This window comes from Pleurodeles waltl, chromosome 2_2, assembly GCF_031143425.1.
Source record: "Pleurodeles waltl isolate 20211129_DDA chromosome 2_2, aPleWal1.hap1.20221129, whole genome shotgun sequence".
NCBI classification, from domain to species: Eukaryota; Metazoa; Chordata; class Amphibia; order Caudata; family Salamandridae; genus Pleurodeles; species Pleurodeles waltl.
Window position 1 is genome coordinate 348623002 of NC_090439.1, and position 15151 is coordinate 348638152.

Genomic DNA, 15151 nt, shown 5'->3' on the forward strand with positions numbered 1-15151 from the left:
TTAATACAATTATTTATGTATAGAAGAAAAAGGGTGGGGGCCAAAACACACCCCTGCCTGACTCCCCTCTCAATAGCCACTGCTTCTGTTAGGTCACCATTCTTGACACTCCTGATTTGAGCATAAGTATTCTCGTGTAGTCGGATAATGAGTTTCAGGAGGCCATGTGGGACACCCATATTAGCTAGTGTCAGCCATAGCTGATTTCTGGGGACCAAATCAAACGCGGCTCTAAGATCAATAAAAACTACGAAAAGGTTACCTCCGCCTACTTCTACAGTCTTCCATTTTAGTGTTAAAAATCTTAGCACCTGATCTATGGTACTAACTGCGGGCCTAAACCCTGCTTGCAGATCAGAAATGGTATTGGTTTCCAAAATCCATTCTTCTAAACGAGACAAAATTTGCTTAGCAAAAAGTTTTTGGAAGTTGTCAAGTAAGGAGATTGGACGGTAGTTAACAGGGTTAGAGGGGTTACCTTTCTTAAAGATGGGAACTATCTCTGCTCCCATCCAGGAGCTCGGAACAGGTGCTCCTGCAGTTACCGCATTAGAAATGAGGTTCAAATATGGGGCCCATATATCTGGGTTTGTCTTATATAGATCGCCAGGTATTTTATCAAGGCCGGGGGCCTTTCCCCATTTCAGTGACGCGATCGCAGCCTTGGTTTCTGCCAGGGTAAATTCAATTTTGGGACTCTCAGTAGTCATGGTATGGGTCAGTTCCCTAGAAGTAACACCAGTAATCCCAGAATATAATCGGGAAAAGTGATCTGTCCACTCTACAGGGAGTATTGAAGCACCAGGCGAACAGTTAAGTTCTTCGCTGGCATCAGCCACTATTTTCCAAAATTTCGAGGTGTCGTTTGTTTTAGCAGACTCCAGGAGGGAAACCCATCTAGATTCATCCCATGTCCTACGGGCTCTACTTTGTTCCTGTCTATAATCTTTCCTGGCTTCCCTTATATGGTCTGATTGGCCTCCTCTTAAAGCTCTCAGGAGTTTGTGTTGTGCTTCCCTACATGCGGCGTTGAACCACCTTGCGTTGCACTTTTTTTTAACTTCTTTTGCAGATTCTTTGGTAAAGAGAATTTTTAGAGAGTTAAAAAATTGCGTGTGGGCTGCTATAAGCACACCACTATCTTCTAAAGGCTGAGATATATGATCCATATGCTCAGCCAGTTGCCTGAACACAGATGCCAAGGTGGCTATGTCGGTGCTCAGGGATTCCCATCTAACATTTTGTCTATTGTTGGACAATACAAGCAGTTGTTCATGGGTCTTGGAACAAGAGACTTCAAGTAGGGGTAATAGGTTCCTAAGGAATAAAATCAAGGGTTCGTGGTCACTTTCCTCATGTTCTACAATGTTCATGCTATCTGTGTGACTCTGAAATCTAGCATGTGTGCAATATAGCAAATTGTAAAGTGGTGGTCATTATGGCATTGTAGATTATTCTCCCTAATTGGTCTATTTCCCAGATGTAACAAATAACACACGGAGTTGGAAGAAAACTACCCCCTCTCGCAACCTTTAAAGGACATGATGTGGCCTACTTAGTAGGATGCTTCCTATTAATTGTACACAAAAACAACAACAACCAATAAATACTGAGAAAACAAGACCTTTATCTTGGATAATAAAACATAACAAAAAAACCTGCCATCATGGTGCAGGAGATAAATGTAGGTATTTTGACCACTTTGCCAGAGAACATTTAGAACTTTTCACTCTGTTTCTACTACCAGATTAGATGTACAAAACAATAAGCCGCAAAGAAAATTTTAGTGCACAATTCATGATTCATTAACATCAGTCCACTTAATGGCATAAAAGTGACTCCTACCTCTAATTTACAGCCCTTTCTTACGCCGTAGGAGTTACTTAACAAGTCAAAGTTAGATCGTGCAATTTCCATGTTCTTAATACATCCCACAAATGATCTGCTGCTGAGCTCTTTTCTGAAACAGAAAAAAAACAGAAAATCGTTGTAAAAATGCATTCACCCTCCGGAAATGTTTAAATAATAAGCAGAAGAGCTAAACAGGCCTTAGCTAGGAGCATACTAATCACACAAATGTTTAAAGAAAACATAGTATATAGGAAACTGAGCTACATTAACTTCCAACCAGGCACATTCCTTGAGGATTAACAAACGCAGATGAGCAATGCATTAACAAGTATATTTACTTATGTTTTAATACACTGTATGTCTCATTCCATTAAACCCAAGGACCCTAACTGTACCTGCTTAATTGGATTCAAAAACCTTTTTTGCTCAATTTGTCACACTTATATTTCTAAATATATACATTAGCAGTAAACATGTGTTAATCGCCTAATGCAAAGTTTTTGCTTTCAGTTTAGCCTTGCCCAGGCTTGGACCTTGTGCTCACTGTGAAGCACCAAGTAGGGCAAAGTCAGCCTGGGATTGCTTGTGGCTCCTTCTGGAAGGGCCCTCGCCAGGCAGTTCAGGATGTTCACGAAATAGTGCATTCACGGATTTGCATAAGGTGAGCAGGCCTATGTATAGTCTGTCATGGTGGATAAAAAATTATGCAGCCCGCGCAATTTCTGGTGCCTGAGACTAATTAAAACATTTTATCTATCGCCTTATATTGCTGTTTCAGTTTAGCCCAGCACCTAAATGAGGCTTATAGGATTTCAATGTTTTCAGCTAGTCCCGTGCATATCCATAAGTGTTTCATAATAAGATCATCTGCAGCAGATAATAATAGATAAAAGGTACATTATATCAGTCTGTATGCAGTCACCAGACTAAAACATACCAGTGAACGAAAATTAGAACCTGTGAAAATAAAAGCAAAACTCATGGAATCATCCATTTCATTAAGTCACGCACTCTGTTTAAGACTATTTCCTACCCGTGGTACACCAACTCAACACTGATGGCATCAGAGGGGTGTCAGGCTTATGGTAATCATGAAAGCGACACACTAATCTGCAGAATAACATCTCTATGCAACATGTAATTTTCTTCACTGGGCACAAATGAGATCTTTTGCATTAGTTATTCAGAAAATAGTGATTCCTCTCCAAATATAATACCTGACAGTCCTTGACCGTGGAAGTCCACCAATGTAAATAGGGTCCTTAGGGGAGCGATTAAGGTCTGCAGCATTGCCAGGCGACTCACCACGCATTGTCTCATTCTGCCTTGTGTTAAATGCATCCATAACAACTAGGTACCCTTGGAGAGAATAAAAGCACGTTAGTTTCAAAGGCCATATTGAAACCGACATATGGTGAATTACAACCATCATGAATCATCTATTTTCATTTCCTGACCCTTAAGAAATTATATAAAAACTATATAAACATTTTCAGCAAGTAATCCTACAAAGGTGTCTTAATATACACAATCTTCCAAAAACTATCTGAAATTTCCTAAGGTAAAGCCCCAAGATTCCCCCTTTAAAATTTTACCCAGATGTAACCTAATATTTCTGCCCTAACATGCAAAGTATCCCGCTACACGTGCCAAATTGTACTTAAAGAGTACTGTAACGTAATATAGTTCCAATAGATAAAATTTGTTCTATAAAATATCCCAAAATGTTACAGTTATTTAAACTAAACTGCCAGGAGGGCTCTACTGCCAGTTCCTTATTTTAGGTCTTGGATCTAGACGGCCCACATGCAATGGCTTCCAATTTTCTGGCACCATCTTTGCTCCATTTTGCAGAGACCTATTGGCTTTGCCAATGCTTGTTCTTTTTTTAGACACTGGGTCTATCCCCCAAAAATGTAAACACTTCTGACTAGGCCTAGGAGAAAGTCCCACTTTCTCAGAGAATGAACCAATGCACCAGTCGTCGTATTCATGTAGTAACTTGGAACAGTTACTACTAATTTAAAGAGGACAATTAGCAGTTATGAAATGATCACAAATAAAAATAATTAGTCGGAATTCATTCAATTTTACTCAGTCCATCTGCTGCCACACACCTTTCTTCTTGTTTCGACCATAGGACAGCATATACCAAGCTCCATCATTGTATCTTTTTTCTGTAGTCATTACAAGTGGTCCAGAGCCGAGATCAATAGTCAACCTAACTCTCCCATCTACCAGTTCAAATGATAAGAAATCTCTCTGAAAGAAAGAAAGTTACAATTATGAACAAAAACAAAAGAGAAAAATACAAATGCAATTCAAATTATAATAATATATTTTGAATGTAATATTTAATATATTAGAAATGCAGTTTTACAAAATGGGCTCTTTTGTAGCACGCAATTTAGTTAGCACATGAATACTTAAAATTTGCAGAAATTAAACAGAGAAGTGCTGATTCGCAAAATTATGAGGAAATCTATGAATTAGATCTAAACTTACATCTTTCATTTTGTTAATTTCTGCATTGTTGAGGAAACATAAACTCTGGTCCCAGTAGATAAGTTCCAGAGGGCCACACCTGCACCCCCTTTGGATCAAATTGAGCACTGCTTCTAATGTACCTTCTGGCAGTGATCCTGCAAGGCACTAGGGCCTCAGTGTATTTACCACAGATGCCTGGTAAAGTGCTTGCACAAATTGATATTTGTAGTGTATGTGAGGTAGGACCTACTCCAGTTTGGCTCATTTGTGCTCTCCGACCCATTCTGCATCTCTCCTACTACACCAATCTTCAATAGTTGTGTCGAAGGTCCTCTCGATCCTCCACCCCCATTGGAGTCTCTGTCCTCCTCCATAAATATCTAATGTTGTTGATTTTTTTTATGTCTTATGCAAAGTTCCTTCTCATCTACTGACCATATCTGCCTTTCACATAAGTCTGCGTCATGCACAACCCGGTCTTTGCTGGTTACCGTGTCACTTTTCACAGTGTTGTGAGATATAATATTTTGGAATGTCGTCTGCACCTCATTTTTAATTGCAGCTGCAGTCTCCGCTCTGGTCTACTTCCCAGACACATGCACCGGTCCTGCCATCTAGTGTTGGTCTCGGAGTGTTACAAGTTGTTTTTCTTTGAAGAAGTCTTTTCGAGTCTCGGAACGAGTAAATCCTCCTTTTCGGCTCCATTGCGCATGGGCATCGACTCCATCTTAGATTGTTTTCCCGCAGAGGGTAAGGTAGGAGTGATAGAATGTAAACAATGAGATGACCATGCAATGGAATAAAGATATATATATATATATATATATATATATATATATATACATATGTACAAATTTTACATGTAACTTCAACAGCTACAGGCTCCCGGGGAGGAGGGAAGGTGCATGTGAATCTGCAGCGGAACATGCCACGAACAGATGTACACTGGTAAAGTGACATTTTCCTTTCAATGGTATGTGTAGCTGCGGATACACATGCTATGCATAGACTACAAAGCAGTTCTCCTCCCATAAGCGGTGGTCAGCCTGTAGGAGTTGGAGTTTTTTGAAATAGTGTTCTTAGTACAGCCTGTCCTACTGTGGCTTGTTGTGTTGCTAACACATCTACATAGTAATGCTTGGTAAATGTATGGGGTGTTGACCAAGTGGCTGCTTTACAGATTTCTGTCATTGGTACATTTCCTATAAATGCCATTGTTGCACCTTTCTTCTTGGTGGAATGTGCTTTTGGTGTTACTAATAGCTGTCTTTTACCCTTTAGATAACAGGCTTGGATGCACTTTACTATCCATGTGGCTATGCCTTGTTTTGAGATAGGATTACCAGTATGGGGTTTTTGGAATGCGACAAACAGCTGTTTAGTCTTTCTAAATGATTTTGTTCTGCCAATGTAGTACATTAAAATGTCTAATGTATGGAGCGCTCTTTCTGCTACTGAGTCTGGCTGTGGGAAGAAGACTGGAAGGTCCACTGTTTGATTTAAATGAAACGGTGAGATGACTTTAGGTAGGAATTTTGGGTTTGTACAATCTTATGTTTGTGTACTTGTATAAAGGGTTGTTCAATAGTGAATGCTTGTATTTCACTAACTCTTTGTAATTAAGTGATTGCAACGAGGAATGCTACTTTCCACGTTAAAAATTCAATTTGATACAAATGCATGGGTTCAAACGGTGGACCTATGAGCCATGTGAGTACAATATTGAGATTCCATGAGGGTACTCTGGGTGTTCTTGGAGGTGTGATACGTTTTAGACCTTCCATGAAGGCTTTGATGACAGGCACTCTAAATAGAGACTTGTTTTGTATATTTTGTAAATAGGCTGAAATAGCTGTCAGATGTATTTTAATGGATGAAAAAGCTAATTTTGCTTTTTGTAGATGAAGTAAATAACTTACAATGTCTTGTATGGATGCGGTGGCAGTATAAGACAAACCTTTTCTATTTGTGTGCATAGCACTGCCTGGTAGGGGGTTTTCTTGCTTGTTTGATTACTTCCGTACATTCTGGTGGAAGATGTAGATATCCAAACTCTAAGACTTCAGGAGCCAGATTGCTAGATTGAGTATTGCAGGATTGGGGTGCCTGATCAGTTGTTTGTTTTGTGTCAAGAGATCCGGCCTGTTTGGTAGTTTGATGTGTGGTACTAGTGACAGGCCTAACAATGTTGTGCACCATGGTTGACGTGCTCACTTTGGCGCTATAAGTATGAGTTTGAGTTTGTTTTGACGCAGTTTGTTGACCAGAAATGGAATGAGTGGGAGAGGGGAAAAAGCGTAAGCAAATATCCCTGACCAGTTGATCCATAAACCATTGCCCTTGGATAGAGAGTGTGGGTACCTGGATGCAAAGTTTTGGCATTTTGCGTTTTGGCTGGTGGCAAATAGATCTATGTCTGGTGTTCCCCATTGTCGAAAGAACTTGGGGGTGAATTTCCCACTCGTATGTTTGCTGGTGATCCCGGCTGAGACCATCTTCTAATTGCCCAATGCCAATTCTGTTTGTGCTAAAAGACAAAGTTGTGACGAGTGGGTTCCTCCTAGTTTGTTCAGATAGTACATTGTCGTCATATTGTCTGTTTTGATGAGAATGTGTTTGTGAACAAGAAGAGGTTGAAAAGCTTTTAGTGCTAGGAATACCGCTAGCAGTTCTAAGTGATTTATGTGAAGTTGTTTTTGTTTGGTATCCCATTGTCCCTGAATGTTGTGATTGTTGAGATGAGCTCCCCATCCAATCATTGATGCATCAGTTGTAAGAATGGCGTGAGGCACAGGGTACTGAAATGGCTGCCCTTTGTTTAAATTTGTGGAATTCCACCACTGAAGCGAGATGTGTGTTTGGCGGTCTATCAACACTAGATCTTGAAGATGACCATGTGCCTGTGACCATTGTTTTGTAAGGCACTGTTGTAAGGGCCGCATTATAGTCTTGCGTTTGGGACAATGGCGATGCCATCATGCCCAACAGTTTCATGACAAATTTGACTGTGTACTGTTGGTTTGGCTGGATTTTTGATAGTATGTTGTGGAATGATTGTAGCCTTTGTGGATTTGGGCTTGCAAGTGCTCTTTGGGTGTTTAATGTGGCTCCTAAATACTGTTGAACTTGCGCTGGTGGTAGGTGTGATTTTTGGTAGTGTGTGTAGGGTGTTTATTACATAACATGTATGATATTGGCACTGTGTTTGACTGTTGGCTTTTATTAGCCAGTCATCGAGATATGAAAAGATATGGGTATGTTGTCTTCTTATGTATGCTGCGACTACGGCAAGGCATTTTGTAAATACCCTGGGGAGCTGTTGTTATCCCGAAAGGTAACACTTTGAACTGGTAATGTTTTCCTTGTATTACAAATCTGAGATATTTCCTGTGCGCTGGATGGATGGGTATGTGAAAACACACATCTTTTAGATCCAGTGTTGCCATAAAATCTTGTTGTACCAGTGGGACTACATTCTGTAGTGTTACCATGTGAAAGTGTTCTGATAGGATGCAAACATTGAGAGTTCTGAGATGTAGTATTGGTCTTAATGTTTTGTCTTTTTTAGGAATGAGGAAATACAGGGAGTAAACCCCTGTTCCTCTGTGATGATGTGGCACAATCTCTATGGCTTGTTTGAGTAATAGTGCCTGTGCCTCTGTTTGCAACATTGAAATGTGTTGAGAGGAAAGTTTGTGTGGTTTTGGGGGTATATCCAGAGGAGTTTGTGCGAACTCTATGCAGTAACCATGTTGGATAATGGATAAGACCCAGTTGTCTGTTGTGATGGGTAACCAGTGGGTGTGGAACATTTGTAGTCTTCTTCCCACAGGGGAAGTGTGGTGAGGGAAGATGTGGATGAAGTCACTGTTTGGTATGCATGGGTTGTTTTGAGGGCTGATATTTCCCTCGAGATCTGGGAAATTGTCCTCTGTAGGTTCCATGAAACCCCCCTCTCTGGTATTGTGTCTGGTAAGAGGGTTTGGATTGGGAGGTGGATGGCTCAGATGTTTGGAGTCTAAAGCCTCCCCTACATTGAGGCTTTCGAAATGAGTCTCTGTATTGAGTTGTGTAAAGCGCCCCCATAGCTTTTGCAGTGTCGGCGTCTTTTTGTTCATTTTCTCAATGGCTGTAATAGCCTGCTGGATTTCAGGTTTAAAGCCTGATGACCTGATCTGATTGTTGGTAATTGCCTGTCCCTCTTCTACTACTTGCTGGGCTCTCTTCTGTTGATCTATGGGGAGATGCTGGATAATGTCTTTCATCTCGTCCCAGTGGGCCCTGTTGTATCTGGCCATTAGCGCTTGGGAATTGGCTATACGCCATTGATTAGCTGCCTGTAATGCCACCCTTTTACCCGCAGCATCGAATATTTTACTTTCTTTATCTGGAGTGGGTGTGTCCCCAGACTACTGGGAGTTAGCCCTCTTTCTTGCTGTGCTAACCACTACGGAATCTCGGGGTAGCTGTTGGGTAATAAAAGCTGGGTCTGAAGGAGGCGGCTTATATTTATTTTCTACCCTTGGAGTGAGTGCTCTTGCTTTAACTGGTTCCTGGAAGATTTGATGCGCATGTTTTAACATGCCAGGAAGCATGGGTAAACTCGGGTAGGTGGCATGAGTTGAGGACAACGTGTTAAATAAAAAATCATCCTCAAGAGGTTCTGTGTGCATGGCTACGTTATGATATGCCGCTGCCCTAGCTAGAACCTGTGTATATGATGTGCTATCCTCTGGAGGTGATGGCTTTGATGGATAGAACTCTAGACTATTGTCTGAAATGGGATAATCATAAAGGTCCCATGGGTCAGTGTCATCCTGGTGTGACTGTGCAGAGTGTGCTGGAGACTGTGCAGTGGGGGTAAAGGCGTGGAGACAGTTAGGTGAGGAGAATGAGGAGGAGACTGGTGAGGTGAGAACTGAGGAGGTGGAGATTTTTGTCTCGGTTTTGGCACTTTAGCCAGTGGCTGGTCATTGTCCAAATGTCCTTGAACGGCCAGCTGTCTTTTTGTTTTTAGAGGAGGTGCAGTGAGGATTTTGCCAGTGTCTTTATGAATTTGGATTTTGGCCTCTTTTTCGTCAAATTCCTCCATTTGCGTAAGTTCTTCCGCAAATCTATGGCTTTCTTTCAATTTCTTGGAAAGTCCATGCTCCTCTGTATATGTGTGTTTTTTCGGCCCCAAAGCCGGTTTCCTCGGGATCGAAAGGCCTGGAGTAGTTGTTAGCCTCGGCTCCGAGAGGGATTTTCGGGGCTTCGACTCAATGGGTCGGTGCTTGAGGATTTCTGAACCTGCGCTTCGGCTCGAGTCTGAAGGCTTTGGTGGTGTGGCCTTTCTCGGTCCCGAAGATGTTGCTTGGTCACCGGTAATTTTCTTAGGGGTGGAGCCATGGCCTTCTGGCAGTGGCATCCCCGAGGCCTTGTATTTGGGCTTGGATTGGGTCGGGGCAAGCGTACTCACGTGCAGGCCCGCTGTTACTGGTCTGTCGTTGTCTGTCTCTTGCTCGGAGCCGGACCCCCGGACGGAGACTGCTGTGAAGATCACCTCCTCCTCTTCTTCGTCGAGGCGTTCGGTGCTTCTCGACGCCATCTCTAACCTTCGCGCTCTTCGGTCTCTCAGAGTCTTTTCTGAGCGGAAGGATCTGCAGGCCTCGCAAGTATCCTCTTGGTGGTCTGGAGATAGACACAGGTTACAGACTAGATGTTGGTCCGTGTAAGGGTACTTGGCGTGGCACCGAGGGCAGAATCTAAACGGGGTCTGGTCCATGAGGCTTCGACAAGACTTTTGGTCGGGCCGGCCAGGCCCGAGTTGGGCGCGGGTGCCCCGAAGAGCAAGTAGAGATCTGTGTCCGCCGGTACCGAGATGTCGATGATAGACAGTACTCGATCGAAAACAATACCGATGAATATAGATAGTTTGTAGTACTTTTCCGACTCGAACAACCAGAGTGAAAAGAAACAAGTCTGAAGCCGATGGCGTAAAGAAAACAATCTAAGATGGAGTCGATGCCCATGCGCAATGGAGCTGAAAAGGAGGAGTCACTCAGTCCTGTGACTCGATAAGATTTCTTCGAAGAAAAACAACTTGTAACACTCCGAGCCCAACACTAGATGGCATGACCTGTGCATAGCATGTGTATCTGCAGCTACACATGCCATCGAACATACATATATATATATATGGAAAATGTCACTTACCCAGTGTACATCTGTTCATGGCATGTTCTGCTGCAGATTCACATGCTATGCATATCGTCTGCCACCTAGTGTTGGGCTTGGAGTGTTACAAATTGTTTTTCTTCGAAGAAGTGTTTTCGAGTCACGGGATCGAGTGACTCCTCCTCTTCGGCTCCATTGCGCATGGGCATCGACTCCAGGTTAGATTGTTTTTCCGCAGAGGGTAAGGTAGGAGTGATAGAGTATAAAGAAAAGATATGTCCATGCAAATGGAGTGTATATATATATATATATATATATATATATACATATGTACAAGTAAATGTTGAACTTAAATGGCTACATGACCCCGGGGAGGTGGGAGGGTGAATGTGAATCTGCAGCAGAACATGCCACAAACAGATGTACACTGGGTAAGTGACATTTTCTGTTTGATGGCATGTGTAGCTGCAGATACACATGCTATGCATAGACTACAAAGCAGTTTTTCCTCCCATAAAAGCGGTGGTTAGCCTGTAGGAGTTGAAGTTGTTTGAAATAATGTTCTTAGTACAGCTTGGCCTACTGTGGCTTGCTGCGTTGCTAACACATCTACACAGTAATGCTTGGTAAATGTATGTGGTGTTGACCAAGTAGCTGCTTTACAAATTTCAACCATTGGCATATTTCCGAAGAAAGTCATTGTAGCCCCTTTTTGTCTTGTGGAATGTGCTTTAGGTGCAACTAAGAGCTGCCTTTTAGCTTTAAGGTAATGTGTTTGGACGCATTTTACTATCCACCTTGCTAAACCTTGTTTTGAAATGGGGTTACCAGTATGTGTTTTTTGGAAAGCCACAAATAACTGTTTAGTCTTTCTAAATGATTTTGTTCTATTTATGCAATACATTAGGGCTCTTTTAATATCTAATGTATGCAGGGCTCTTTCTGCCACAGAATTTGGCTGTGGGAAGAAGACTGGTAGTTCCACTGTTTGATTGATATGAAAAGGTGATACAACTTTTGGAAGAAATTTAGGGTTAGTTTGTAGTACGACTTTATGTTTGTGTGCTTCTATGAACGGTTTTTGAATTGTAAAAGCCTGAATTTCACTAACTCTTCATAATGAAGTGATTGCAACTAGGAAGGCAACTTTCCATGTTAGGTATTGAATCTGACATGAGTGCATAGGTTCAAATGGTAGGCCCATAAGTCGTGTGAGCACTATGTTTAAATTCCATGAAGGCACTGGATGCATTCTAGGGGGGATAATGCGTTTTAACCCTTCCATGAAGGCCTTGATAACAGGAACTCTAAATAAAGAACAGGGCCGTATATTTTACAAGTACGCGGAAATTGCAGTGAGATGTATTTATATGGATGAAATTTAACGCCGGCTAACGCCATTCCAAAGCGCCATGCGGGCGCCTTATTTATGGAATGACGTTAGCCGGCGCAGCTGACTGGTGTGCGTAAAAAAAAATGACTTACACCAGGCAGCGCCGGCGTAGGGGAAAATGGAGCTTGGGCACCAAAAAATGGGGCAAGGCAGGCTGAGGCAAAATTTTCGCCTCAACCCGATTAGCGCCATTTGTTTTGACTCTCAACCCCCATTGAAATGACTCCTGTCTTAGCAAAGACAGGAGTCATGCACCCTTGCCCAATGGACATTCCCAAGGGACTTATGTCCCCTGGGCATGGTCATTGGGCATAGTGGCATGTAGGGGGGCACAAATCAGGCCCCCCTATGCCACCCAAAAAAAAAATACTTACCTGAACTTACCTTAAGTTCCCTGGGATGGGTCCCTCCATCCTTGGGCGTCCTCCTGGGGTGGGCAAGGGTGGCAGGGGGTGTCCCTGGGGGCATGGGAGGGCACCTCTGGGCTCCTTCCGAGCCCACAGGTCCCTTAACGCCTGCCCTGACCAGGCGTTAAAAAATGACGCTAAAGCGGCTGGACGTCATTTTTTTTTACCCGCCCACTCCCAGGCGTCATTTTTGCCCAGGAGTGTAAATACGGCGCACATGCCTCGGAGTCATTTTTTAGACGGGAACGCCTACCTTGCATATCATTAACGCAAGGAAGGTGTCCACGCTAAAAAATGACGCAAACTCCAAGATCTTTGGCGCTAGACGGGTCTAACGCCAAAGTATAAATATGGAGTTAGTTTTGCGTCGGATTTGCGTAAAAAAAAACGACGCAAATCCGGCGCAAACAGAGTATAAATATGCCCCACAATGTCTTGTATTGATGCTGAAAGAGGGGTAATCTGTTTAGATTGACAGTAATGCACAAAACTTTTCCATTTGTTGGCATAGCACTGCCTGGTAGTGGGTTTTCTTGCTTGTTTAATTACTTCCATACATTCTGTTGGTAGTTGTAGATACCCAAATTCTATGACCTCAGGAGCCAAATCGCTAGATAAGTATGTTGGGATTTGGATGCCTGATCTGCTGTTTGTTTCGTGTTAACAGATCTGGTCTGTTTGGGAGTTTGACTTGTGGTACTACCGACAGGTCTAACAGTGTTGTGTACCAGGGTTGTCGTGCCCACGTTGGCGCTATGAGTATCAGTTTGAGCGTGTTTTGACGTATTTTGTTGACTAGAAATGGAATGAGCGGGGGGGGGGGAGCTTAAGCAAATATCACTGACCAGTTCATCCACAGAGCATTGCCCTTAGATAGGGGATGTTGATAATACCCAACTGTCTGTGGTAATGAGTAGCCAATTGTTGTGGAAACTTTGCAGTCTTCCCCCCACAGGTGAGGTGTGATATTTTCCCCTGCCTCTGGGGTACTGGCCTTTGAAAGTACTTTTGAAACCACCTTGTTGATATGGAGGTTGGTAGGCTGGCTTTGTTTGTGAGGTGGACTTCTCTGCTGTTTGGGCTCTAAACCCACCTCTGTATTGGGGATTACGAAAGGATCCCCTGTATTGCGTAGTATACAAAGCACCCATGGCATTTGCTGTGTCAGAATATTTTTTCATTTTTTCAATCGCCGTGTCCACCTCTGGACCAAAACGCTGTTTTTGGTTAAACGGCATATTGAGAACAGCCTGTTGTATTTCAGGCTTAAATCCTGAAGACCTAAGCCATGCGTGTCTTCTTATTGTTACAGCAGTGTTGATGGTTCTAGTTGCCATATCTGCAGAGTCTAGGGCTGACCTGATCTGGTTATTGGTGATGGCTTGCCCTTCCTCTCCTATTTGTTGTGCCCTCTTCTGCTGTTCCTTGGGGAGATGTTGTATGATGTCTTTCATCTCATCCCAGTGGGTCCTGTCGTATCTAGCCAACAATGCCTGAGAGTTGGCTATCCTCCACTGGTTGGCTGCTTGAGATGCCACCCTTTTCCCCACAGCATCCAACTTTCTACTCTCCTTGTCTGGTGGGGGTGCATCCCCTGATGACTGCAAGTTTGCTCTTTTCCTGGCTGCGCTTACTACTACTGAGTCTGGAGGCAACTGTTGTGTGATAAAGACAGGATGAGAGGGAGGTGGCTTATTCTTTTTCTCCACCCTAGGAGTAATTATTCTAGTTTTTACTGGCTCCTTGAATATTTGGTCAGCATGCTTTAACATGCCAGGGAGCATGGGAAGCGACTGATAAGTTGCATGTGTTGAGGAAAGTGTGTTAAAAAGGAAGTCATCCTCTAACGGCTCAGTGTGCATGGCGACATTGTGATAGGATGCCGCCCTAGCTATGACCTGAGTGTAGCCTGTGCTATCCTTTGGGGATGATGGCTTAGAGGGATAGCAATCTGGGTTGTTGTCTGGAATGGGGCCTGGATCATAAAGATTCCATGGATCCACATTGTCCTGCTTCAAATCGAATGAGTGTGCTGGTGATTGCATAGGTGTAGGTCTTGTAGGGGGAGGAATGAGTAAATGAGGAGAGTGAGGAGGAGAATGAGGAGGAGAAAATTGAGGAGTTGGAGGTTTCTCTTTGGTTCTTGGCACTTTAGCTGGAGGCTGAGCAGTGTCCAATTCTTATGGAAAGGCTAATTTCCTCTTTGACTTTAGAGGAGGTGCTGTTAAAATTCTGCCAGTCTCTTTATGGATGTGAATCCTGGCTTGCCTTTCATCTATTGTCTCCATTTGTGAGTATTCCTCAGTTACTTTATGGCTTTCTTTGAGTGTTTGTGAAAGTCCATGTTCCTCCATGTAAATTGGCTTTTTCGGCTCCGAAGCTGTTTTTTTCGGTATCGAAAGAGTCGGGGTCAAGGATGGTCTTGGCTGTGAAAACGATTTTTGAGATTTCAACTCGAAGGTTCGATGTCTGGTGGGCTCGGAGACAGAGCCTCGGCTCGAGTCCGATGGTTTGGGTGGCATGGCTTTTTCGGTGCCGAAGTTGTGGGATGGTCACCGAAGGTCTTTTTCCTGGTCCAGCCATGGCCTTCCGGCAGTGGCGTCCCCAAGGACTTATGTTTGGGCTTGGCTGGGACACGGGCAGGCATACTCACATGCTGTCCTGCCGTGACCCGTCTGTCCTCCTCAGACTCCTGCTCAGAGTCAGATCCGCGAATGGAGACAGCCATCTGCATGTTCTCCTCCTCTTCAACGTCAAGACATTTGGGGGCATATTTATACTCTGTTTGTGCCGGAATTGCGTTTTTTTTTTTTACGCAAATCCGACGCAAAGCTAACTCCATATTTATACTTTGGTG

The 15151-nt window shown here is 43.2% G+C and overlaps 1 protein-coding gene across 1 annotated transcript in view; it reads right to left on the bottom strand.

Moving 5' to 3' along the window:
- The window catches only part of LAMA1 (laminin subunit alpha 1), a 979910-nt gene that overhangs the window by 55322 nt on the left and 909437 nt on the right, over positions 1-15151 (bottom strand). Inside the window, exons 50-52 of the mRNA XM_069219856.1 lie at positions 3969-4113; positions 3069-3210; positions 1846-1960 (exon numbers count right to left, since the gene is read on the bottom strand). Of these exons, the coding sequence (XP_069075957.1) occupies positions 1846-1960; positions 3069-3210; positions 3969-4113 (402 nt within the window). The remainder of the gene's footprint in view (positions 1-1845; positions 1961-3068; positions 3211-3968; positions 4114-15151) is intronic.